Source organism: Plutella xylostella, chromosome 12 (assembly GCF_932276165.1).
Source record: "Plutella xylostella chromosome 12, ilPluXylo3.1, whole genome shotgun sequence".
NCBI lineage: Eukaryota > Metazoa > Arthropoda > Insecta > Lepidoptera > Plutellidae > Plutella > Plutella xylostella.
The window spans coordinates 9,952,248-9,978,805 of record NC_063992.1 but is presented as its reverse complement, the minus strand read 5'-3'; the positions used below and the strand labels follow the sequence as shown (position 1 = coordinate 9,978,805).

At 41.6% G+C, this 26,558-nt stretch overlaps 4 protein-coding genes across 4 annotated transcripts; 2 read left to right on the top strand and 2 right to left on the bottom strand.

Annotated features, from left to right (window-relative positions):
- The first annotated feature begins 834 nt into the window (after nucleotides 1-834).
- On the top strand, nucleotides 835-1,710 carry LOC125489247. The gene has a single exon (XM_048624473.1). The coding sequence runs from the start codon at nucleotides 835-837 to the stop codon at nucleotides 1,708-1,710; it is 876 nt and encodes a 291-aa protein (XP_048480430.1).
- Nucleotides 1,711-5,755: 4,045 nt separating this feature from the next.
- On the bottom strand, nucleotides 5,756-6,962 carry LOC105397136 (cytochrome c oxidase subunit 7A2, mitochondrial). Its single transcript, XM_011569147.3, has 3 exons — nucleotides 6,801-6,962; nucleotides 6,555-6,725; nucleotides 5,756-5,998 (listed from the first exon to the last, which is right to left on the bottom strand). The coding sequence occupies exons 1-3, from the start codon at nucleotides 6,873-6,875 to the stop codon at nucleotides 5,858-5,860; spliced, it is 387 nt and encodes a 128-aa protein (XP_011567449.2). The 5' UTR covers nucleotides 6,876-6,962; the 3' UTR covers nucleotides 5,756-5,857.
- A 667-nt stretch (nucleotides 6,963-7,629) lies between these two features.
- LOC105397135 (ubiquitin-60S ribosomal protein L40) lies at nucleotides 7,630-8,653 on the top strand. The gene is given in 3 exon segments (NM_001305519.1): nucleotides 7,630-7,648; nucleotides 7,920-8,153; nucleotides 8,391-8,653. Coding segments are annotated over 2 exon segments (387 nt in total). The 5' UTR covers nucleotides 7,630-7,648; nucleotides 7,920-7,927; the 3' UTR covers nucleotides 8,552-8,653.
- A 580-nt stretch (nucleotides 8,654-9,233) lies between these two features.
- Nucleotides 9,234-23,064, bottom strand: LOC119694044 (WD repeat-containing and planar cell polarity effector protein fritz). The gene is made up of 16 exons (XM_048624472.1): nucleotides 22,876-23,064; nucleotides 22,502-22,800; nucleotides 22,043-22,167; nucleotides 21,425-21,630; nucleotides 20,617-20,731; nucleotides 20,002-20,229; nucleotides 17,992-18,107; nucleotides 17,453-17,573; nucleotides 15,183-15,288; nucleotides 14,201-14,324; nucleotides 13,773-13,924; nucleotides 13,044-13,157; nucleotides 12,598-12,750; nucleotides 11,670-12,217; nucleotides 10,992-11,082; nucleotides 9,234-9,492 (listed from the first exon to the last, which is right to left on the bottom strand). Exons 1-16 carry the CDS (start codon nucleotides 22,950-22,952, stop codon nucleotides 9,434-9,436), a joined length of 2,634 nt encoding a protein of 877 aa, XP_048480429.1. The 5' UTR covers nucleotides 22,953-23,064; the 3' UTR covers nucleotides 9,234-9,433.
- Nucleotides 23,065-26,558: the final 3,494 nt, after the last annotated feature.

Below are 26,558 nucleotides of genomic sequence, written 5' to 3'. Positions count from 1 at the left end.
GTGCACCTTCTGTGGCTTCCTTCAAAGAAGGGGTCAAAAGGCACTACCTAAAGTCTCTGCCTTAGTTGAATATATTATTGCTGTATATCATGTATCATTCTGTGTAGGTATATGTATATAGTATTATATGGGTATATATATATTGTATTTATTTTGTTGCTTTATTTGTTTATTTAGTATATGTAGTGTTTGTGGCGTACTCACCACACATAAATATATTTATCATTATATTTAATTATTTACCTATTACAAATATTTACACTTACACTATACAAAATTAGAAATAAAATTATAATCTAAAAATATCTATTTATATACCTACACCTATATTATTATATTATACAAAACATTATCTATTTATATCATAATTATCTATACACAAATACACGTCAAAATTATAACACCTTATTTTTGTTGTCAGTGGTTAAAAATGTGATACACACTTTGCCGTTTTTATTATGCGCTTACCCGCGAATTCTGTGCGCGCGAGCAAGCGCGCATCAGTCGCCAGTCGTGAACTACACCTCCGCGGCTATTACATTATTTGTTTGCGCTCTCGCCTGTTACGCGAATATCAACCGTATGCCTTTGTGATAAGGACTATTGACTGTTCGTGTTTCGTGTCTCTTGTGTAAAAACTGTTCGTTAACTTATCTAAAAACTATTTGTGCTTTCTTCTTTCACACCTTCTATCTTTCTATCTTTCCTGTGTGTGTTATTGTGACGATAATAAACTTTTAATATTAATTTGGAGTTCGGACTTTTAATTTATATCGTCGCACCTCAACATACTTAAATTGGTGACCCCTTTGTTGGACCGTGAATAAAAAGAAGATGACGGACAGTGATGCAGATACGGCAGAGTCGCAGCCACCGACGCCGCGCGCGAGGAAGCGTGCGCCGGTGACCGCGGTTGACCAGCCCGACGTGTGCCGAGTGGGCGTAAAGGTACCCCCGTTTTGGCCCGAGAAACCGGCGATTTGGTTCGCGCAACTCGAGGGCCAGTTCGTTATTTCACGAATAACGGATGACACCACGAAGTTCTACCACGTCATCGGGCAGCTGGAGCATCAGTATGCAGCAGAGGTCGAGGACATTATCACTTCGCCACCCGACACCGACAAGTACGAGAAGCTGAAGTCGGAGCTCATCAAGCGGCTGTGCGTCTCCAAGGAGAACAAGGTGAAGCAGCTGTTGATGCACGAGGAGCTGGGCGACCGCAAGCCCACACAGTTCCTGCGTCACCTGCGTCACCTCGGTGGTCCTGACGTTCCAGAGGACTTCCTCAAGACCATCTGGACCAGCCGACTCCCCAGCAGCATGCAGACCATCGTGGCATCCCAGGCAACTTCCAGCCTCGATGCACTGGCCGAGCTAGCGGATCGAATACACGACTTCGTGCCAGGACACCACGTCTCAGCCGTGGCCAGCTCAAGGCCAACGTCGGCAATGGAGGAGATGGCGAAGCAGATCGCAGCGTTGACGAAGCAGGTCAGCGCACTCACTGCCCACGTCCACGGCGACCGATCCCGATCCCGCGACCGACGACCACCGCAGCGACGTGACCGCCGATCACCTTCGACCCGTTCCCAGTCCAGCTACCGGAAGCATCCGATCTGCTGGCACCACTGGAGGTTCAGGGACCAGGCGAAGCGATGCATCCAGCCCTGCGACTTCACGGCGGGAAACGGCCAAGAGGGCCGGAAGTAGCGACGACCGTACCCTCCAACGCCACCGCCACAAGTCGCCTCTTCGTGACAGACCGTCGATCTGGACTGCAATATCTGGTCGATACCGGAAGTGACTTGTGCGTCTTCCCCAGATCAGCACTTCGTGAGCGACGCGCAAAGACTAATTATGAACTGTGTGCCGCCAATGGTTCGACTATATACACTTACGGCTCAGTGCACCTTACACTTAATTTAGGTTTACGCCGAGATTTCAACTGGACTTTCACAGTAGCTGATGTTACAAAACCCATCATAGGTGTTGATTTCTTATCATTCTACAACCTTGTGGTAGACATAAGAAATCAACGCCTATGTGACAACACCACTAGCCTTTGTAGTATAGCTTTACCTGTTGATGATGATGAATTTTCTTGTGTTTACAGTGTGAAGGTCTCGACTGGCGACTCCAGGTATCATGTCATCCTTTCACAGTACCCTGACATTACACGGCCAGCCGGCTCACCACGCACACCTAAACACAACACACAACACCACATCCGCATCACCCCAGGTCCTCCAGTGTCGTGTTCCCCGCGCCGACTCGCCCCGGACAAACTTAAAATTGCGAAGTCGGAGTTCGAGGCAATGTTGGCGAATGGCACGGCGCGTCCCTCCGAGAGTCCTTGGGCGTCTCCTCTTCACCTGGCGCTGAAGAAGGACAACGGATGGCGTCCTTGCGGTGATTATCGGGCGTTGAACGCCAGAACGGTACCGGACAAATACCCAATCAGGCACATCCATGACTTTTCTCACAGTCTGTCGGGGTGTACGATCTTCTCCACCCTGGACCTGGTTAAGGCCTATAATCAGATCCCAGTTTTCCCAGGGGATATCGCGAAAACCGCGATCACTACACCCTTCGGACTCTTCGAGTTTCCGTTCATGACGTTTGGCTTACGGAATGCAGGTCAAACTTTCCAGAGATTTGTTGACGAACTCACTCGTGGCCTAGATTTTTGTTACCCATTCCTGGACGATTTTTTGATCTTTTCCAGAACCCAGGAAGAGCACGAGAACCACTTACGCCAAATATTTTCCAGGCTGCAGGAATACGGCATGCTCCTGAATACAGCGAAGTGTGTTTTCGGCGCTCCTGAGGTAACATTTCTAGGCTACACGATCAACAAAGACGGCACTAAACCTCTGGAAAGCAAAGTGCAGGCAATAAGGGAGTTTCCTGTGCCAACCACGGCAAGGCAGCTCAGGCGTTTCCTCGGCATGGTCAATTTCTACCGCCGATTTTTGCCCAATGCTGCCCTAACTCAGGCTCCCCTTAACGCTTTGCTGACCGGTTCCATAAAGGCATCACAGCCCGTCGACGTGAGCGGAAACTCGCTGAAGGCCTTTAGCGACATCAAGGACAGCCTCTGTAGCGCAGCGCTACTGGCTCATCCGGATACGCAGGCCAAACTGAGTCTAGTCACGGATGCGTCTGATTCGGCGATGGGCGGTGTTTTGCAGCAGTACAAGGATGGGATTTGGCAGCCTCTAGCATTTTTCTCCCGCAAATTGAACCCTACGCAGGTGAAATACTCACCCTACGACCGGGAGCTCCTTGCGATTTACGAGAGCATCAGATACTTTCGGCATATGCTAGAGGCCAGGCACTTTACCATCTATACTGACCACAAGCCGCTGTGTTTCGCTTTCCACGAACGGAAGCGTAACTGTTCGCCACGTCAGTATAGACACCTGGACTTCATATCTCAGTTCACCACCGATATCCAGCACATTGCTGGCAAGGATAACGTGGTGGCTGACACGCTCTCTCGTGTTGAGGAGCTGCAAAGTCCAGTCAACGGTGAAGTATTAGCCGAATCCCAAGCTTCAGACATGGAGCTTATCCAGTTGCTGCAGGGTGAATCATCACTTCGGCTAGCAAAGGTACCAATTCCCGGGTGTCGTACTGAATTGTACTGTGATATCAGCACACCGACCCCCAGGCCATTCGTACCTAAGCCTTTGCGCAGGGCCATTTTCGACTGCCTACACTCGATGAGTCACCCTGGAGCCAATGCTAGTGCCAAACTTGTAGCACAGCGCTACGTTTGGCCACTGATGAGGAAAGACTGCCGCGAATGGGCTAAGGCATGTCTAGACTGTCAGCGTTGCAAGGTTACCCGACATGTGTCCGCGCCTTTGGGCACACTTGACGTACCTGCGACGCGATTTAGACATGTCCATATAGACCTCATCGGCCCTCTTCCTCCTTCCAATGGATACCGGTACTGTTTGACAGCCGTCGATCGCTTCACGCGATGGCCGGAAGCTGTCCCAATTGCCGATATCACAGCGGAATCAGTGGCTAAAGCGCTTTTAGCTTGCTGGATATCCAGGTACGGCTGCCCAACCTCCATCGTTACCGATAGGGGCCGGCAGTTTGAGTCTGCCCTCTTCCAGCACCTGTCCAAATTTGTCGGATTCCAGCACCGAAGGACAACCGCTTATCATCCGCAGTGTAACGGGTTGGTGGAGCGTTTTCACCGGCAGCTCAAGGCTGCAATCATGTGCCACGCTGACACCACCTGGACCGAGTCGCTCCCACTTGTTCTACTCGGCATAAGGAGTGCCTTCAAGGACGACCTCCAGAGTTCCTCTGCCGATCTGCTGTATGGCGAACCATTACGTCTGCCGGGCGAGTTTTTCAACTCGACAGCCATTGGTCATACCACCGATGTGACTGAATTCGCCGCCCGACTCAAGTCATTCGCCAACAAATTGCGACCAACTCCAACTTCGCACCACAGTAACCCCAAGACCTTCGTTTTTAAGGATCTCGCCACTTGCAGCCACGTATTCCTTCGAGAAGACGCGCTGCGAGGCTCACTCCAACCCGCATACACGGGCCCGCACGAAGTCTTGGAGCGCATCAGTGCCAAAGTTTTTAAATTAAATGTCAAGGGCAAAGCCGTTACAGTATCATTAGACCGCCTTAAACCAGCCTACATACTGACGGACTCGGACACCCTTGACCAGCAACCTGACGTCACATCTGCACCTGCACCTGACGTCACGCCTGCATCTGACGTCACACCTGCACCAGTACCGGACGTCAATCGTGCATCTCCACCTCAACCTCCCATCAAAACCACTCGTTCTGGGCGAAGAGTCCGGTTTCCCGATTTTTATCGCCCGTAACCCGGTCTCTGGAGGGGGGTGATGTGGCGTACTCACCACACATAAATATATTTATCATTATATTTAATTATTTACCTATTACAAATATTTACACTTACACTATACAAAATTAGAAATAAAATTATAATCTAAAAATATCTATTTATATACCTACACCTATATTATTATATTATACAAAACATTATCTATTTATATCATAATTATCTATACACAAATACACGTCAAAATTATAACACCTTATTTTTGTTGTCAGTGGTTAAAAATGTGATACACACTTTGCCGTTTTTATTATGCGCTTACCCGCGAATTCTGTGCGCGCGAGCAAGCGCGCATCAGTCGCCAGTCGTGAACTACACCTCCGCGGCTATTACATTATTTGTTTGCGCTCTCGCCTGTTACGCGAATATCAACCGTATGCCTTTGTGATAAGGACTATTGACTGTTCGTGTTTCGTGTATCTTGTGTAAAAACTGTTCGTTAACTTATCTAAAAACTATTTGTGCTTTCTTCTTTCACACCTTCTATCTTTCTATCTTTCCTGTGTGTGTTATTGTGACGATAATAAACTTTTAATATTAATTTGGAGTTCGGACTTTTAATTTATATCGTCGCACCTCAACATACCTAAATGTTTATGTAGTGTATTATACTCTTGCACCACAACTACCTCTAATCCTATTTTTTTATTTATATAACTCTCTTCCATCCAAAGGTTGTCTGGTAGAGATTGCTATAAGCAATAAGGCCGCCTTTTTGTACTGTTGTTATTTTTAAGTTTTATTTTGTATTGATTCTGTTTTTTTTTGGTGCAAATAAAGAGGATTGTATTGTATTGTATTGTATTGAATTCAAGAAAGTGTAAGTACTTAAGAATGAAATGCTTAAAATTTCATTTAATAAGCTTTATTTTCTTCAACTAGATGTTGTTTCATAACACAGGTAGCTAATACATAATTAAATCCGCATTAAATAAACTATTTTGGTAAGATTTACGCCTTCTTGGGGAAAGCGTGCCCGTAGACGGTGTCAGCGACCCCGATGATGCCGACAACGCACAGAGCCATGGTCAGACGGTACAGGATGCTGTCGAAGGCACCTCCCTTCAGGAACACGGGCTGGTCATTGTCTTTCTGAAGATAAAAAAAAAACAAAATATTTATTACTTTGTAGCATGGATGAGTAATAATATTTTCTAATTAGAATAGATATATTTGTATAAATTACTGCCACCTATCACAGTAATTAAATATTTACAACTTTAGTTTACTTAGGAACAAGATGATTTATTCATGGTTCACAGTTATTGGAACATCAAGTTTAGTTAATAGGAGCTATAGCCTGGCTGGGCTGAAAGCTGAAACCAAGGCTCTTCCATGTACACACACATACATACACCTAGTTCCACATGAGAGTTACATACAGGAACTTGAAACTCAGAAAATCATAAATAGGCACTTTCTTCATTTGTGTACTGTGCTAACTATATCAATAAAAGATTAATATAAACTTCACTTTTATGAACAACCCTCAAATTTTCAGTTTTGATAAAGATGATAAAGAAAAACAGTTATCCTAGTAATTTCCCTCAAATTGGACACAGAATTGGTTATTGAGTCGTTGAATCCAAAATTTACACATGCATGTCAACTGTGCCGACCAAATTATGTGCATAACTAGTACATTTACCTGGAAAGTCTCCTGCTGTTTGCGCACATTCTCCGGGACGGGTGGGTAGGGGATGTTGGTGCCCGGGACCATGCGCCGGCTGCCGGTGGAGCACGCCGCCTCCGTCACGGTCGACAGGTGGCTCGTGGTGTACTGGATCGGAGCCTCCACTCGTTGCAGGGCAAGGGGCGCCTGGAACAGTCATCACAAATAACCAACCATGTTCGCAAATTCGCACAAGGCCAGATAAGCGCTAACTGTACTCACAACTGGGAATAGTGGGCTTTGCAAGTTAGTGGCGGCTACCAGCCTGCCGGTGGCTCTGCTCAGTTGGTGGTACATTTTGATTTCGAGGATTCTTCACGGAAAATTCGATGAAAATTATCTGAAGCACCCTGTTACGAAACAAGTACTTTTTCAGATGCGTTCGGAAAAAAAATATTCTGTAGCACCCGTATGTCAAAAAAATATTGTTTATTTTCATGCCAATAAAAATATATTCTTATATGCACTTGAAGGAAATCATTGTAAAAAACGATTTTTTGTGCTTTCATTTAATGCTGAATAAAAAAAGCAAACAACATATTTTTTCATTTTTAAATCATTAGTTTCTAAACGTAATGCACAGAGTAGTAATCGGACCCTGTTGCGTATTAGGTACAATAAATTTACAGTTGAACCCCAGCTACAGTAAGAATATTACAGAAAAATTTACTGTGTGTCCGTGTTTTTCATGTGGTTTTCATAAAATTTTACTAGGTACTGTCTCGCAGATTTACTCTTTGAATTTGCCCCCAAGCTCCCACGCAACGCTCCTGTCAAACTTTTATTTTGGTATGCGTTTTGAAACCATTTCAAGTGGTAGGTAGATTTTATTTATTTTAATCTTTATTTATAGTTTTAGGTATCTTTCACATATAATCTAACAAAAATTTGCTTTTTTTCCATATCTCCATACGTTTAAAAGCGTTATTAATTTGAAACAAAAATTAATTATATTCTACCACTATTGACTTCATTTATTTATTTTTAGATTCCGAACAACTCTATAGCGCGGCCATCTTTCTGTCTTTCCGTAACTTTTGACAAGTTCGTGAACACGTTGTTTTACTGAGGTAAGCCGCTAAAATTACTTTAAAATCGTAATTAATTTACCAAACTTGTGATTTACGACAACTTTTTTACGGTAATCTACTGTAGGCTTACTGAAGAAACTATCAACATTGTAACTTTTTGATTGCCTATTCGAAATTTAAATTTCTTTCCGCATGGTTCTCTGTCATCGACGTGAAAATTTATTCATTTGTTTTTGATTTTCCGGACATTGCAGTCGTGTGTGGCTCATTATTGAAATTCTAAGTTAAGTTTTACGTTTCCCTATTTCAGGCAACAATATGCAGATCTTCGTGAAGACCCTTACGGGCAAGACCATCACCCTTGAGGTGGAGGCTTCCGACACCATCGAAAATGTCAAAGCCAAGATCCAGGACAAGGAGGGTATCCCCCCGGACCAGCAGCGACTGATCTTCGCTGGTAAACAGCTGGAGGATGGCCGTACCCTGTCCGACTACAACATCCAGAAGGAATCTACCCTTCACTTGGTGTTGAGGCTTAGAGGAGGTAAGCTGTGTATTCTTATTTGATATCAAGATTTGCCTTACTAACCAAATGATTAATAATAACTCATTTACCTATATTTCAGGCTAAGAAAATGCATGCCAATTAAAATTACAGCAAACACACAACTGGAACAAACATGGATCTGTGAATTTCTCTACTGTAAAGCCATAAATTGTTTATTTACTGATGTATAATTGCTCTGAAGCTGCAGGTTATAACTGTATTCTCTCTATCCAGGTATCATTGAGCCTTCTCTCCGCATCTTGGCCCAGAAGTACAACTGTGACAAGATGATCTGCCGCAAGTGCTACGCTCGCCTCCACCCCCGTGCTACCAACTGCCGCAAGACCAAGTGCGGACACACCAACAACCTCCGCCCCAAGAAGAAGCTGAAGTAGATGAATACATCCTTTCAATGTTTTATTCCTAAGACTTACCAATGTCGTCAAAAATTGTTGTGCAACAACTGCTCTAAATTAATAAAGTAACATCTTTATGTATGTTTTGTTTTCATTTGTTAGGATCTACTTTTCTAAGCTAGTTAGGTACCTACTACCTACATCAATTAGGAAATAGAGATAGTATCCCCAAAACTAAAGAATAATTTATCAAACAACATACAGCTCTTGTGTACAGGCAAGATACCTGACTCCTCTGGTAGCATCATAGTACAACGCGGATTCGGGTGTAGCATTGTCACTGAGAGGGATTATGTTTCCTAGCCCCAAACTGTACCATCAATCACTGGATTAAAATTTAGGGAGTACGTGATTTAGGGTAGATTTGGTTTGCGCTAGGCGTGGATAAGAAGTGGTTCGTTACTAACTAGTTAACTAGGCACTTCAACTCACTATATTTACACTTAGATAAAAGGAAAACAGTATTTAGGCTGATGGGGTAAAATATATTTTTGTACATGAAAGTATAGGCACTTTAAAAAACGTTAATGCATTCAAAAATTGAGACTCTCAGTAGTTAGACCTTTTTTGCCCTTGTACTCCCATCTCTTAAAACGTAGTGTTCTTTTCTCTATGAGTTAGACCTACTTACAAAACATGTAACTATGTAGTACTTACATAATATTATAGTTCATATTTATAATTATTAAACATAGTTCTGAGTTCTTAAAAATTAATAAATCTATTATTTTGAGGTATATTTTAAATTGTGCGCTAGGTACTAAAGTTAGCTTAAAGCTAAGTACTGGACGGATAAGTTTCACATTTTAGCTTAACTTATAATGATAGTTAATCCTAGTTTATAACTACTTACTCCTATGATTATACCATACCGAAGTGAACTACTTTTATTTTAGGCGGTGGCGGTTTTGCCGGGGTCTCTGAAAAGGAAATTAATATGAGTGAAATATAGCCTGGCATTACGTGTATCAGTAGGTGTACAGCTACATAGTAGATAAAGCTATCTACCAAGGTGGCTATGGCGAAAGTATTTAATTTAGTATAATTTTAAAGACATCGACTCGATCACTGAGGAAAGATTACCTGGAAATCATAGTTAAAATTATATAACATGAATTATTTAAGTAAAACATTATCATTAGCGATTAAAATACATAGGTACATATTTAACAACATTTAGTGACAAACAAAGCGTGCATCCATGCTAAAAGCCACATTTCAGAACAAAATAATTTGTAAAGGTACATTAAATAAAAGAGATTTAAGTATCCACCTACAGTGCAAACAGTTTGAGATTCAAAGGTAACTAGATGGGTTGAAGAATGTTTATGAAGTATTTATCAGACAATACATTAGTCCAACCTAATTGAAGTGTTTGCTCTGGGCGTTGGATACAAATTTCTTTTGCCGACTGTAGGTACAGTGGGCTACAAAAAAATCTGACCGCCTCTCAGTAGCAATGATACTGTAAGAGGGATCAGGATTCTGTGCATGCCACTGTACGTAATCAAGGTGCATAAACGCGTGCAACACATTCATATCATTACATCGTGCAATATATCTACTGTTGGACATAGGCCACGTCCAAAGAGCAACACAATACCTCAGCTTTCACGATCCAGCTGCCGGGTATTCGATACATTCTGTTACACACATATATTAAGAATATGCTCCACGACACAGGTTCGCCTAGTGTGGAATTTACAGCCACATCACAAAATGTACTTAAACAATTTGTTAATAAACGATTTTTACTTTACTTTACTTACAAATGCAATTTTACTGCTGTATATTACTAGATTGCTTAAATTTATGTCGTGTTGTAACTTAACTAACAAGTGGATACAAAAGATTTATGACTATTTATTTCAAGACTTCAACTATGACACGATACAAAGTTCAAAATGCAATGCATATATATAGTGCAATATCATAAGCTTAATTCAGTGCAAAATGTCCAAGCTACAATCAACCCTACCCCCTAAACACATGGTACAACATCGGAGGTCGTTGTTCAAGTCATATTTCACAAAGTGCAATATCCCATGCTACACTTATTTCGTTTATTCAGTCACCACTACTCCCCAAACACTCGGTACAATATCCTTCATTCAGTGCACCACTGCACACTGCACAGTGTTCAAGCCACAATCACCCCCCTACACACGGGGTGCATCACATTTCAGTCAGACTGTCTCGAAGACAAAAATATCCCATTTCAGAAGGTGCAATATGTCACAATCACCCCTATCCCCCCAATCACAGTGCAATAAACCGTGCTACAAGTCAATAGTTCGTGCAAGCCGCAATGACCCGTCATTCACCCCACCCCACACATGGTGCAATATCCTTCATTCAGTGCCCCATTGCACAGTGCTCAAGCCACATCACACGTCCACATAGTCCGTGTCTCTTGTACCGGCGGGCTCGAAGGCGGCGAGGTAGTTGTGCGGCGCGCACAGCGGCAGGCTCTCCGCCAGCTCGCGCGCGGGGGACGGGCCGGGGGGCTCCTGCGGATAGATGTATGACTAAAAATATAATTGAAACTAAAAATGTACGTACAGCCTGGTAATCAAGTTTAGAACGGAAATGGAACCTCAATAATAATTTTAGGGTGTTTTAAATAGCGTTTGGATTCCATCACGCATGCGGGATTGCCCCAAGTGTTATTTTCATACAAGTATTCATTGTAACGCGTGGAATATGCAAGCGGGACGCGTGAAAATTGCGTGCGATCCCGCGTGCGTGTCTAAATCTGCACGCTATTAAAAACACTTTAAGCCAGGCTCAAATTCATTGATTTTTATATCAGTAAAAATATATTAAATACTGATTGTGAGGTGCGGGGCGAGGCGGCCATGAGTATGACAGAGACAAAGATAGAGACGTGACAGAGCGCAGTAGCCGATTTCTGCCCCGTCTCACCCGGGAGTGCACAGCGGTAATTGATCACACTATACCATCCGGACTCCGTTAAAACAGGGTTTTCACGTTCCTTCCAAGTGGTTAGCTCTTATTAGTACTCTCAAAAACTGAAATAGCAAATAATCAGCCTTTAGTAGTGCTAATTATAATGAACTAAATAATGTAAACTCACCGGCACAACAGCAATGGTGACCGTATCCGAGAACTTGACATTCTTCTCCCCTCCCCTCCCCCTCTCCTTCCCTCTCTCACCCGCAGCGAACCTGCTCTGCTGTCTGTACATCGTGTTCTCTGTCTCTTTCAGCTCTCTCTGATACAGATTATTGTAGTTCAACGTCGCCATTTTGTCGTCATACGGCCGTGGCACCACATCTATGACTGAGGACATCCAAGGTCTTTCATCTATAGTCATTAGGCTACGCACTCGGGATATTCCTTGCGTATCATCCAGCATGTTATCCATGCTTCGCCATTTGACTGTCGGTTTGGGTGGTTTGACCTCGGTGTTCCATATGGTGAGGTCTCGTTCTAGGTACTGGTGTAGGTTGGGTCGGATGCTGTGTGTGGAGGTTGGCTCTGGCTGGTGGATGGGCACGGGGACGGTGGTCACGCGGGGCAGCGGGGGCGGGGGCTGCGGGGGCCGGGGGGCGGGGCTGCTCGAGCAAGAGGACTGGGAGCAAGTTGAGGAGCAGCATGAGCAGTCGGTGGAGCATTCTGATTCTGTGGAGAGGAAAAGGTTTGTTTAAGTTTTACAAGCGAATTTATATACCAAATGATATCAGTGGCGTCCAAATGCATATTTCTATCTTCCATCTTACTTTGTTTCTATTAATAAAAAAGTTGTTCTGTAAAATTTAATTAATTTTGTAGATGGCTTTGGAGTCTGGCTTTCTATTCGTAGACTACCTACAACTGATACCCGCGAATCGGAAGAAGTTTACATAAATTTCGTAAAGACTTATGCCAATATCTTCTTTCATGCATTATAAGGATATAGTGTGATATGGCTGCCCATACAGAGGTGTGACCCCCACCCTCGTCTCGCCGCTGACATACCTCAGGGAGTGCACAGCACTAATGGTCACACTATAGTTAATTACCGCTATTGGTCCTGGCCTGCAGCGCCAACTCCTGCGCCTCGGCGGCGAGGGCGGGCCGCCCGGCGCGCGCCGCCGCCCAGCGGCAGTCCAGGAACACGTCCCAGCTGGACACGTCTATGGCCAGGTGGATAGGGCTCCCAGTTATACGATTATCTTCATTTATTATGAGAAAAGTGGGATACTGTAAAATTTTACCTCATAGATTGGCTGGCTATATTCTTCTCGGCCATTTCTTAAAACAAAAAACTAAAGACTCCAGTTCGTCCTGCCAGTGATGACGTATGATACAGAGACGTGGAAACTGACGGTAGGACTGGTCCACCGATTTAAAGTCGCTCAGAGAGCTATGCTTAGGGTTTCTCTGATGGATCGTATCAGAAATGAGGTTATCCGTCAGAGGACTAAGGTACCGTGTGTACCTATTCATTAATTATTTAGTTAATTACCGCTATTACTCCGGGCCTGCAGCGCCAACTCCTGCGCCTCCGCGGCGAGGGCGGGCCGCCCGGCGCGCGCCGCCGCCCAGCGGCAGTCCAGGAACACGTCCCAGCTGGATACGTCTATGGCCAACTAGATAGTGCTCCCAGTTTCTGCTTTTCTTCATTTACATAGTGCTCTCAGCTATCCGCTTTTCTTCATTTACAATTAGAAATCGGTGATACGACTCGCAACCTATCACGTGAGTAGGTACAAATGTACAGCGAAAAGCGGGTCACCTATGACTACCCCTTCGGGGATTACAGTCGCGAGCATGTTTATGTATGTGTACATATGTGTATTAATTAGAAAAGTGGGATACTGTAAAATTGTACCTGATAGATTGGCTGGATGACGGCAGACTTGAAGCATCTGGAAGGATCTTGAAGGTGTACCATAAGTTTAAGACGCTTTTCTCACTCCACTGCGCGCTATCGTAAATCGACATTGTCAATCTTGCATACCTACAACGTTACACCATCTACAATGGTACGTAGTACCGTGTGTACCTATTAATTATACAGAGTGTTGCAAAAAGGGTATACTAAGCCGAAACCTACATGTGCAGTATGTTATATCTAAGCCCGAAAATGTAATCAGAATTTCCAAATTCGCGTTTTTTTTTTGTCATTTCCCATAGAAACTTTGTTGGTCACGTCACTTTTACCCTTTTTGAAACACCCTGTATAGTTAATTACCGCTATTACTCCTGGCTTGCAGCGCCAACTCCTGCGCCTCGGCGGCGAGGGCGGGCCGCCCGGCGCGCGCCGCCGCCCAGCGGCAGTCCAGGAACACGTCCCAGCTGGCGATGTCTATGGCCAGGTGGAGGGCCTTGTCTAGGCGGCCGTGTCTGTGGGTTGGGAGTGGAAAATGTAAGGTTTAAATAGGTGTAGTAGGTAATAATGAGCAGTAGTACTTACTTAGGGTGAGGAAATGAAATGTCCTAAAGGTTATCCGTCAAAGGACTAAAGTTACTTGAAAGTTACCGACATAGCTGTCAAAATATGCAAGCTGAAGTGGCAGTGGGCTGGTCATGTGGTCATATTTGCCGAAGAAGCATAACCGTTGTGTGGATCATAAAACTAATGCGTTGGCGTGCCACACATATCTGTTTAGCCGACTATACCTCAGTAGCTGCGTGTGGAAGCGGCGGGCGGCGCGCGCGGCGGCGGGCGAGGCCAGCGCGGCGCCCACGGCCGCCTGCACCACCGCGGACCTAGCGCTGTCTAGGCGGTGCCGGTATGCTGACACTGGAATGTGGAGATAGATATGAACATGACAATTCACATTTGTTTCACATGCGTGAAATTCCTTATATTTAAATGAAATCCATTATAAAACGTCTGCATACCCAGCCCAGCGGCGAAACCTTAAGTAAGTAATTGTAACCATTAAAGCCTCCTGAAAGTACATCTCAAGATATTGCGGGACTGCCTCCATAAGTTAAGGGTCGGTAAAAACTAAATGACTTGCCTATGTAATTAAAATATGTATTACGTTGTTAATGAATAAATTAATAAATAAATAAATTCATAATTTCCATTGTAAAGGGGAAAATACTGTGCCTTGCGGGAAGCCTTTAACTACAATTAATCGAGTTGTCTCGTCTTAGTTTAGCACAAAAACTAGTCACACTACTAGTAAAGCATTGTTTAGCGATATAAGATTGACAGATATCTTCTTGATTCTCATTAGTGATATATAGGGTGTTGCAAAAAGGGTATACTAAGCCCGAAAGTGAAATCACTTTCACGTCTTCCACTTTCGGGCTTAGATATATGATGCTTAGATATATGATGCTGCACACGTAGGATTCGGCTTAGTATACCCTTTTTGCAACTCCCTGTATATTAGACTTACACGTGACAGCCTGGAAGGCGTGCATGCACTGGTCCGGTTCGTGCTCCCAGTCCATGGCCTGCAGACACGCCACGGCGCGGGGCAGGCGCCCCGAGCGGATTCACGCCCGGATACAACATTGACAAGCTCGTGGTAACAGCTAGTAATACAATAACAAATGCGACTCACACGTGACGGTCTGGAAGCCCCGAGCGGATCCACGCCTGGGTAGGACATTGACTATTGTTTACAACAATATCTAGACTCACATGTGACAGTCTGGAAGGCGTGCAGGCACTGGTCCGGCTCCTGCTCCCAGTCCATCGCCTGGAGGTGCGCCACGGCGCGGGGCAGCCGCCCCAAGCGGATCCACGCCTGGGGGACAACGGGAGAAATGTTAAAAGTGCATTTTAGGATAGCTTGTTTAACTTATTATGGATTGCAGCAGCTTGCTAACGGGGCCTTTGTGAAATGGTGGTAGAGTAATATTATATTATGACAATGGACAAATAATTGTAAAATTATTACATGCAATAAAAATATATTCAATTATATTCTATTCTTAAAGTTTCTATAGATAAATAAATATTGCGGATACTGAGTGTAGATGAAGTGTTTTATGGGCTCCTCCAATAGCATAGTAATTGAGATCAGCATAACGTCAAATAAATAGATCTTTTAAGGTGTGTCACAAAAACGTGATTGATTAATCCCTTTGTTCCCAGCCAGTCACACCTCAACCAGTCACACTGTTACTCGTTGGGAATTTTATACATAAAATTCCCATCAGTCCACACTCTGTTACTCGTTGAAACGCCCTTTTCCTTCATTCCCAACGTGTCACATACAACTGTAACACTGTAACTAGTTGGGACTATGAAAATAAAAATTCCCAACAAGTCACAGTAACTTGTTGGGATTTTCAATTTAGAATTTTCCACCATAGACCAAACCGATTATAGAATAGAATACACTTTATTTGTACACCCCAAAAGAATAATAAAATATAATCTCATCCAGTGCTTTGGGAGAGGCCTACGTCCAGCAGTGGACTGCTATAGGCTAAAGATGATGAACCTAATTAGGGTACAAAAGGCGGTCCTATCACTAAAAGCGATCTCTGCCAGACAACCTTTGGATGGAGGGAATAAGAGATTAAGGTAGATGGCGCTAGTGAAACCTCATCAAGTCTTTTGAGCCAATACAAGAGTCCAATGGATCTGAATTCCACCATATGCGATAACTATAACTACTACATGGCTGTTATGCAAATTAGTAATATTAAGTTTTAACTAGTTTAAGTTTTCCGAATAAAATAAATAAATAAGTACGTAAGTACTAGATCGGTGTTGGTCCCCATAATTTTCGCCATTATTTTGAGATCATCTGCATCTTCCGTCTATGTCCGAGGCGCGCCCGCGGTGTAAGCGCCAGATCATCATTAATCTGCGGTAGTTACTTCGGAACTGAGCTTCGGATTTACCTAATTATTTCTTCATGGTGAAACAGAGCAGATATGAGTCGATAAGTAAATATCAAACTGCCATAAAGTCACCTCCAGGCAAAATTTGGGAAATGAAAGTTTTCATTTTCTCTATTATTTTGTGGCTACTGCTGTACTACCCACCCAGTATCTATCTATCATTCATAGAAAAAAAATGATTGGATTTTACAATTCGGTTTTGATTTTATAATTTTATTGTTAACTAGTTTAATAAAACTTATTTGATTGTTGGGAATAATTATTTCTATTATTTCATACTTTGTCAAGAAACGAAAATAAAAAAAAAGTAATATTAAATACTTATACAGTGTGTTGTTTTTCGGACCCGACAAACTTTAAGGGTTTCTACGAGTAATATCATCGAGAAAAAACCCCCATATGTGGGGGTCTAAGTAACTTAAATTACATTTTCTTCCTTGTTTAGAAAATCATCTCGAGATTTAAACGCCTTACGGACATGAAATAAAATGCTATTATCCGCAAAAAGTCATCTCTATTCATTTAAAATATTCACAACTGCTTAAAAGTTACATAAAAAAAGTTCAAAGCAACTTTAAAATGGCCGCCATTTCTAGAATATTGAGATTTGGCCCCACATATGGGGGTTTTTTCTCGATGAAATTACTCGTAGAATCCACCCTTAAAGATTGTCGGCCTATCACTGGTTAGGCATCATCATCATTCATCATCACTGAACAAATCTTAACGAGTAACGGGAGAACAGTTGGGAATTTTCTAGTTTATGTTCCCATCCAGTTACAGCGGCTGGTTTGGAATTCAGAAATAAATCATTCCCAACGAGTAACACTCCCATCGAGTAACACTGTGACTAGATGGCACACTTTTCATGAAGAATTCCCAACCGTATACAGTGTGACAGGTTTGATGTGTGACTCGATGGGAACAAAGGGATTAATCCATCGTCCTGGCAGATTTAAAGGGACATCAGAATCTATATCGAGAAAAAAGGTCTCGTATAACTTGGCTCTACTATAGTACGTTTACCAACCAGTCATCATATCATAATATACTTACCATTGGAAACTGTGGATGCGTGATCCTCTGTAGCGCGAGCGTGGTCCCGGAGTAGGAGGTCAGCAACATCAGGCCGCCCCGGACGGGGGTCGAACTGAGGACCTTCAGGCGAGGGGGGTCTCTGGAATAAATCATATGTTGAGTGTAGCATAGGACCGTGGACCTTGGCTTAACATGGAGGAGGCCTATACCCTGCAGTGGGTTGACATAGGCTGATGATGATGACTGTTATTGTTAAAGTGGTAGGTATAGCACACCAAAATAGGGCGACCCATGAAGTGAGTACATTCTTAACAAAGTTTAATCTATGACTTTTGAATATTCACGTTTGAAGTGATTGGAAAGTTCAAGATAGATGAAACAAATAATACTTTATCGATACATAGAAACAACAGTCTCACTAAGTTAGAGCGGCGTACACGTGCAAGCGCGCGCTTCTCACCAACAATGTATGCCAACTATATACTACGCGTGTCGAACGCAACGATGAGCCGACAGAGGCACTGCAGCAGTACTAGTGACGTCATCTAGCTACATACCTGGGGGCGACGTGGCGGGGCGCGGGCGCGGGGGCGAGCGCGCGGTCGAAGCACTGCAGGCGCGCCTCGCCCGCCGCCACTAGCACGGACGCGCCCCAGTGAGCTGATAGAGGCACCTGGAACACAAAAAACACAGTAAATAAATAAATATGTGGGACATCTCACACACAACCGCTGATATATCTACACAAATACATAGATACATACGTCCTTCCATTCTCTTAAGCGCTTGCAGTACTTCCTACCACTGAACACTAAAGTTACGTTGGCACAGTCCTTACTGTTTCCCATTCTTGATTACGCCGATGTAAGCTATGATATTATTATATATATATAAAATATTATTTTAGTTAAGTATAGTATGTATTAGGTTTATGTATTGTATATGTATGTAACTTATAGGTATATATTTATTATACATGTATTATATACAAGTAAGTGTATTCTAGTGTTTGTAGGTATTTTTACAAAATTATCTTTCCTCTCAGTCTTTCGCACTACCTATAACTTTCTCCACAACACCCAAGGTTAGCTGGAAGAGAATGCTGTTAGCATTAAGTTCGCCTATGTACATAATTTTATTATTGTGCAATAAAGTATTTAATAATAATAAGCTATCTTGACCTCACTGAAGAGCTACTCAACAAACTCGAACGTCTCCAGAACCTGTGCATCCGATTCATTTTCGGATTGCGCAAATATGATCACATTTCTGAGTATCGAGCTCAATTACAGTGGCTCCCGATTCGCCTTCGCCGGAATACTCATATTCTCAACATATTGTACAGTGTTTTAAATAACCCCTCATCTCCCCAATACCTGAAGTGCAAGTTTTCGTTTTTGTGTTCTCATTCTCAGGGTAGAGCCTTGAGGTCGGTAGAAAACAGATTGTTGAGCATTCCTGATCATAATGCTGCCTCCTATAGCGATTCATTTGCAATGAAGGCAGCATGTTTGTGGAACTCCTTGCCAGAGGAAGTACGACAGTCACCATCAATGGCAACTTTTAAAAAAAATGTTAGACATCACTATTTTGAATCATTAGGTTGGCAGTTAAAATAGATATATAGGTATATATATTTATATTTATGTAGTATTATTTATATAAGTATAATGTAATTTTTATAAGTTATATATTTATTTTATATATAAGTTATATGTTATAATATTATGTTTATTTTATGTTGTAATCATGCACTGTTAATTTAAGGTTAGATTTAAACCATAGGCTAATTTCTGTTTGATAATTATTAATTGTACCTACTCAAATTAGTTAAAGGATCTAATGTCATTTATCTTTCACCCAGTCGTAGGTTGGCTGGAAGAAATTGCTTTTTGGCAATAAGCCCGCCTTTGTATACGTCTTGTGTTTTGATTTGTAACTGTTCTCTTTTATGTTTGCTTGTGTATGTGTACAATAAAGTGTATATAAATAAATAAATAAATAAATAATATAAATATCAACACCCAAGACCCTTTTTTAAACAAATATCTACCCCAGCCGGGAATCGAACCCGGGACCTTCGGCATAGCAGTCAGGGTCACTAACCACTACACTACACCATTCAGTCGTCACAGTAGTTGTGACGTCATCATTGGAGGAAAAAAACTAAAGATAGCCAATAGAACGATACGTCACTTAATCACGGGACAATCGACTGTTGATGAACCATGTTCAGAATCTGTCAATTTAGTATCTGAGATTAAAATACAGACTTGAATGCTTGACATAAATCTGGCGCAGGAGTGCCGTAACGCCTCCAATGCGATAGGCAATAGTTACCATAATAATTATGAGATCATCATCATGGCCTTGTACGTCTATGACAGACGATTTAGTTAATGTCTGGAACACGATTTTTCGTGACTATATAAGCCGATACGGGAGCGGCAAGGCCTTATGTGAAGAAGTCTATTATGAGAGTCTTTAATATATCAGAGACAAACAATCCAATAACTACGCTTTATCACCGTTATCAATTCCACAAAAACAATTCCCAAAATACTCACAAACCCAGCCTTAACACTATGCGTCAATCCAGCCCCCTGCTGCACCAGACACAGCGTGCCGTCGATACAGCTAGCCACCAGCCGGCGCCCGCACGGTGACCGTGTCGCCGCGCGCGCCACGGCGGGGAGGGAAGCCCGGGTTTCCCCCGCGCGGTGTGTGGACAGCCTTATCACCCCCTCTTCTAGGGGGGGTACGTCGAAGCGAAGCCAATCGAGGGTCACTCCGTTCTGAGGGTTGTTGGGTGGTTTACTATAGATTCATGAAGTCGAATGGTGGTTGAAATGCTATTGATGGTCACGATGGTCATATGAAATACGAGTATGTTTCAGTTGAAGATGTTTGAAATAGTTCCAGTGGATTCAAAGCCATCCATAGAGTTAGAGCGTTTGTCCACCGTTGGTCCACCGCCGCCGTCAATGTCCGAGAACGAGATGACGGTGCCGAAATATGGTAGGTAGGTACATATATTTTCCCTATTTTAAGTACTAAGCCGCGTGTCCACTGCACATCCGTCACGTCACAGGCAAGTCATCATAAAAATAATCTCGTTCTCGGTGACGTGACGGTCACAACGGCGGTGGACAAGAAAAAAAGAAAACGTTTATTTAACTTACCTTATGGCTAGTGGTTTGCTCCACGATGTGCACTATGTTGCAGTGCGCGCGCGACACCTCCGCGAGTAGCGTCTCGCCCTCAAGCTGGTGAAACGCCACCACGTGCATGTGCTGCCTGGAATTACATCATATTTTTTATCATACAGGGTTATTGGTAAGTAGACCTAATCCTTTCAGGAGGTGATAGAGGAAGGCATTTCCAGTCGATTGAACAAAATAATGCATTATCCGAAACTTAACCATTTCTAAGATATTTAATATTTAGGGTTTTTTAATTTTTTGCCAAAATTTTACTTTACTTATGGAAAACAACCAAAAAAAATATTGAAATATGGCTAGTATTTTTTATTTTCGGTTTTAAGCATAAAATTTTGATAAACTTAAATATTAAATATCTTAGAAATGGTTAAGTTTCGGATAATGCATTATTGGGTTCAATCGACTGGAAATGCCTTCCTCTATCACCTCCTGAAAGGATCAGGTCTACTTACCAATAACCCTGTATACTTCATTTTTGGTCTATTATTCCAGCAATAATACCTATGAACATGTTCGCTATGAGCAATTCGTAGGACAGCGTTTCTGCATCTAAATTTATTAGTTGCGGCCTTATCTACATTACATATGGAAATTGATGATGCTTAGGCATCGTAATAGTAACTGCTAATATGTTTAATATTGCTTGATAACAGCTGTTATGGCTCATAGCGATCACTAGAGGCCCTGCATTTCTATGTACGAATATTGAGAAACTATCTTAGTTACACTCAGTATACTGAAAAGAAAGAAAGAAAGAAGGTTAGCTCACCCATGTAGCTGATACAGATGCAAGTTGGCGCGCACCTCCGCGGCGGGGCTCCAGGGGGCGGGCTCGGCGCCGGCCGCCGTCCACACGAGCACGCGTGGCCCGGGGGCGGCAGCCAAGGGGGCGGCAACTGCGGGGGCGCTGGCTGAGGGGGCGCTCCATGACACCTTCCGCTCCGCTCTGCGCGCGCCGTCTGCTAGCTCTATGGTCTGGAATGAACAAGGAGAGCAGTTTGTAAAAAATGAGGTTCATCAGAAAATTTTATATTTATAAAATTAATTAAAGAATTTGACTTTGACTTTGTTTAAATTAGCACTAGTAGAAGCTCAGACCAACCACATGGTGGAAGACAATATGGGTCTGGAATGTCCTTTAGGGGTTTCTCATGGGAATTGAGGGATGAAAAGTTTCTAGGACTCAGAGATAATGTAAATTTATGGTAAGTGATAATTTTCTAGTAGCAGTTAGTTTTTGAGTTTAATGCTAAAAGGCAGTGTTACAAATGTGCATATTTATACATACACCAATAATTTATTGTCATAATGCATTATGTGGTAATCAGATAGATTAAATATTTGGAAACAAAATGGTAGACTTAATGCTTTTTTCGTTAGAATATACCTGAACATGTGGGTTTCTATCTGAGATGCGGCTCAGGACGCCCGGGGGGACCACTTTACCAAACGATATTAAAGTAGCGGAGCAGTCTGTGTGAGTGAATAGGATGTGTGTTGAACTGAATACAACTGAAAAATAAAACAAAAAGTTAAAATTAAAAAAATATGCAAGTAGATAAAGAAACAGTGCGAAAATGGTGAAAGGATTAATGTGATAAATAATAATAAATTATTATTATATTAACTTACTTTTACATTTTTTTATCTCATGGACAAACAGAAATTACAAAACTATAAGGGTCTCATTTTTGATAGAAACTCAGCACAGTAATAAGCAGATGTAAATAGGTTCCGAAAACTCATGCAAGTGCAAGCTGTGGTTAGCACTCAGGGCAAGTGTTGCCTTTTTTAATTTCAATAATTGAGCAGATAACTGTAAAAAAAAATTTATTGATGTTCTTACCACCAGTAACAGACTGGCCCGACAGCTTTCCAATACAGTAGCGGTCAAACAGTATCTGTGTCAGGTCCAAAGTGTCCGGGTTCACAGTCAAATAGGCGATGCTTCCAGAAGAGAACACGATAACAACGATGGTTTCACTCAGCCATTCGCACAGCACCACGCTTCTCTCTCGCAGTTTGCTCTCCAATTCTCGCATCAAACGAGGTTTAGGCACTCGCCACTTCCCACCTCTACGCTCACAGTAACTCCTTTTAGCCTGGTCGTAAACAGACTCCTCGCTTTTTTTCTTACTTTCATATCTGGAACACGGTCAAATAAAAAATAAATAGGAATTTATGTAAAGTTTTGAACACAAGTTTAGTTTTATAACTCACTTGAAAGTTTTGAAGTCGTCGTTTTTTACAATGACTGAATCATCGCTAGTTAAAAACTTTATATCATGATTTATCATTTTATACTGACGGAGGCTTGGTTATATTTTATTGAGCTTTTATTTACATTTCTACAGTTAAGTCGAAAACAAATAAAATAAAAACAAAAAGTTCGACGTGTTTTGTTTTGACAATTTTGACATGTAGTTTTTGATTTTGACATGTAGTTTTTGATTTTGACATGTTCAATGACATTTATAGTGCGACAAACTTATCTGTTCCGGTGAGAGCGAACTTAATTTATCCATACCTCATTATTTACTAATGAATTATATATTGATATAGATTAGATGAGTTTATTGAAACTACAAGAGTGAATTACCACTACTGGCAAACTTAAAATCTTACAGAATTAAGAAATATTACACATTTACGTGAGCTGTCACCGGAACAGATAAGTTTGTGGCACTGTACACAGTTTACGGTTGACGTTCACAGACAAGATAATAAACGCGGCAAAAACAAAAACGAGAGGTACCTATACCATTTTCCAGAACCAATGATATGGGGGACGTTTTCATGACGTTTTGAGTTTGGCAGTTTTAGAGATGTCCGAGAGTAAAATTCTATCGACTTGTACCTATCGATATTTGTACGGGTCAATTTGTATGTGTCAGATTAAACACCGACATTGATGATCAGTTCATCTTGCAAACAATCTATCCGAGCCAAATAGTCACAGTCCTGTAATATAATTCTTTTTGTTCTATCAACCAAACTCAAATGAATTACAAACTCACGACATTCCGAGTTTAAAACAGCCTTTCTCGGCATTTTGACCAAAATAACAAACAAAATGACAAAAAAAGAGACCGAAATTTTCAACAACAATAGGATAATAAAACCATAAATTAAACTTTACTCAAATTATACGAAGGTATCGATGAACTACATGAAGGTAGATTATTAATAAAATATATTAAAATTGTTATTATTTTGAGAGGCAGCATGAGAGAGATATGCACTCTGATTAAAAACATCATAGTTTGTTTTAAAGCTGTTGATGAGAAAGTAAGTAAGAAATACTATATACCTACCTACTTACTATAATACAATTTAAAAAATTCTAATATTTTATCGATTTCAGAACGTCGACTTTGATGTGTCCCGTCTCTAGTACGTTCCATTTTACTAAAGTGTGTACTCAAGAAATATATATTATCTGTGGTCGTTGTCAATAAAATAATAATAAAGGTATAACCTATCTACAGTTCTCCCATATTAATAATGCGCATGCAAATCTTCGCAAACTGTCGTATTCCCGGAAACACCCGAATCAGTGCCTTAAACAAAGCACTTGCATTTAGATCCTTGTTCGAAAGAAATAGTAATCAATATCATGTGACACATAATCGTAAACAATTTGGGCGGTCGGTGGCTGTCACCGATCAGTCAAGGGTCTCAAGGTCAAGATCAATATTACTTTAGTGGAATTATAAAGAGCTGCAATTACACATCGTTCTTGTTATTTTTTTCAAATGTGAATTTAATTTTAACTTTAATTATTTTTGACGATGCCATATTATGAGGCACATTTAAGAATAAAATATGCGTCACATTGTTAGACTTCACTTTGCCAATAAAGCCACACCCAAAAGACCAAGTTTGTAATTGTAATATTATTGTGAATGATCAGCGCTGTTAGTACTTTTGAACTGAGATTTTAATGTAAACATTTTTATTAATGTGAAATAATCAGTGCTGTTAATACTTTTGAACTGAGATTTCAATTTTTTTATATAAACCTGTGTTTGAAATCCATTTCTCCTTATAATATAAACCTTGTGTTATTCAAACCTTCTTTCATCCATCTTTACATCAGCTTCAGTAAGACAAGGAAAGTGAAAAGTACCTACTGTAACATTTTCGAAGTAAATTTTAATATTATGAATTATTGAATCAAATTTCGTTACTGATAAATCAATTATCTCTTTTAGGACCAATTACATAATTAATAATAATAATAATAATAATAATATGTGGGGACATCTCACACACGGCCATCCGACCCCAAGCTAGGTAGAACCTGTGTTATGGGTGTCGGACAGCTGATATATCTACACAAATACATAGATAGATAGATACTAAATATAAATATCAACACCCAAGACCCGAGAACAAATATCTGTGTTTAAACAAATATCTGCCCCAGCCGGGAATCGAACCCGGGACCTTCGGCTCAGTAGTCAGGGTCACTAACCACTACGCCATTCGGTCGTCAAGAATTCTACTAAAATTTCATGAAGAAAATGCACTTAACCACTCTAAATACATAATAGTTTTCTAACGCTCGGGAATACGACCGTTGCCGAACCATGACGAAGATTTCTATGTGCATTATCAATTTTGGGGAACTGTACCTGCCTGACCTAGTGACCTACCTCCGTGTCGCAGTCATAGACTAATTGTTTGTACTAGGCCGCAACCGCGGACATCGAGCTGCCGCACGAGACCTGGCTGCCGCATCATGACCTCGGGTTTGTTGACCAGATAGAAGTACATAGGCTCTCTAATCTGTCCGCAACTCGTCTACTCGCCGGCAAGTCTTTCAAATCATGTGCCTTGACTTTTAAGATATTAGTCTATGACATGGCCATCCATTGGTGCAGAAGATGCTTTCACGCTTTCAGACACTCTTGGAGGTGCGGGGCGAGGCTCGGGCGGAAGTGTCGTTTTAAAGTCCGTTGCCAGCGCGCTACTCGGATCTCTCTTAATCTTATCTGATGACTACGAGGTCGAAGTGGTCGCCATGGCCGAAATCGGTCGGACCAATCAGCATCATCATCATCATCATCATCAATCTTACTTACTTCTGGCTTACTTTTTGGGCACCCTGCCTAATTAAGCACTTACTTTGTACTTATAGAGGTACCTACATAACTTAAGTAGGTATACTTATACCTTGTACTTTAGTTCAGAGAAGATATTATAACAACGCGTTGTTATAATGAGCTTGTAGTTTCATCTTAACAACGTTCCAACTTCTTATCTAAAATTATAATTAAGATTTCATCTAGCCATCTGGCTCATATCATCATCAACTTCATAATTAACTAACTACTTACTTGTTTCCCCAATGTAGACCTTTCCCTTCTCTAGTTTAGGACCAAACCAATCACTAAATAATAATTATAATTATATCATTATGAAGTCTAGAATTATGTATTATTATGTACTTAATCAAGGAAGTAGAAACTTCCATGATTATGACGTATAATTAGGTAAATGGATACACACTCATATCATACCCCATTCTCGGATGCTGTGTCGCTAAAAGGAGTTTGTAAACTAATACGATGATGAGAAACTCATGATTAATCATGATTCACACCATCAAGCAGCTGTGTGCATAACTAAGGTTATTTAAGGCTAATTTCAAGACATGCATTTCCAAGATCGGTAGAGATAAGAAAGATTGATTGTGTTGTACACGTCCGACCAATCATTTTACCGCAAGGAGGTAATAAAACTTAATTTAGTGCTGTAAAAACATTATTATGTAGACACCATGCAGACACCACGATAACAAAATGTTTTAGCCACGATCTATAGTGATCGTGGAGATACGAAATCCTTCATAACCAATTCGTAGTTTCTGCGGTAGCATTCGGTGCACACGGGTAGTT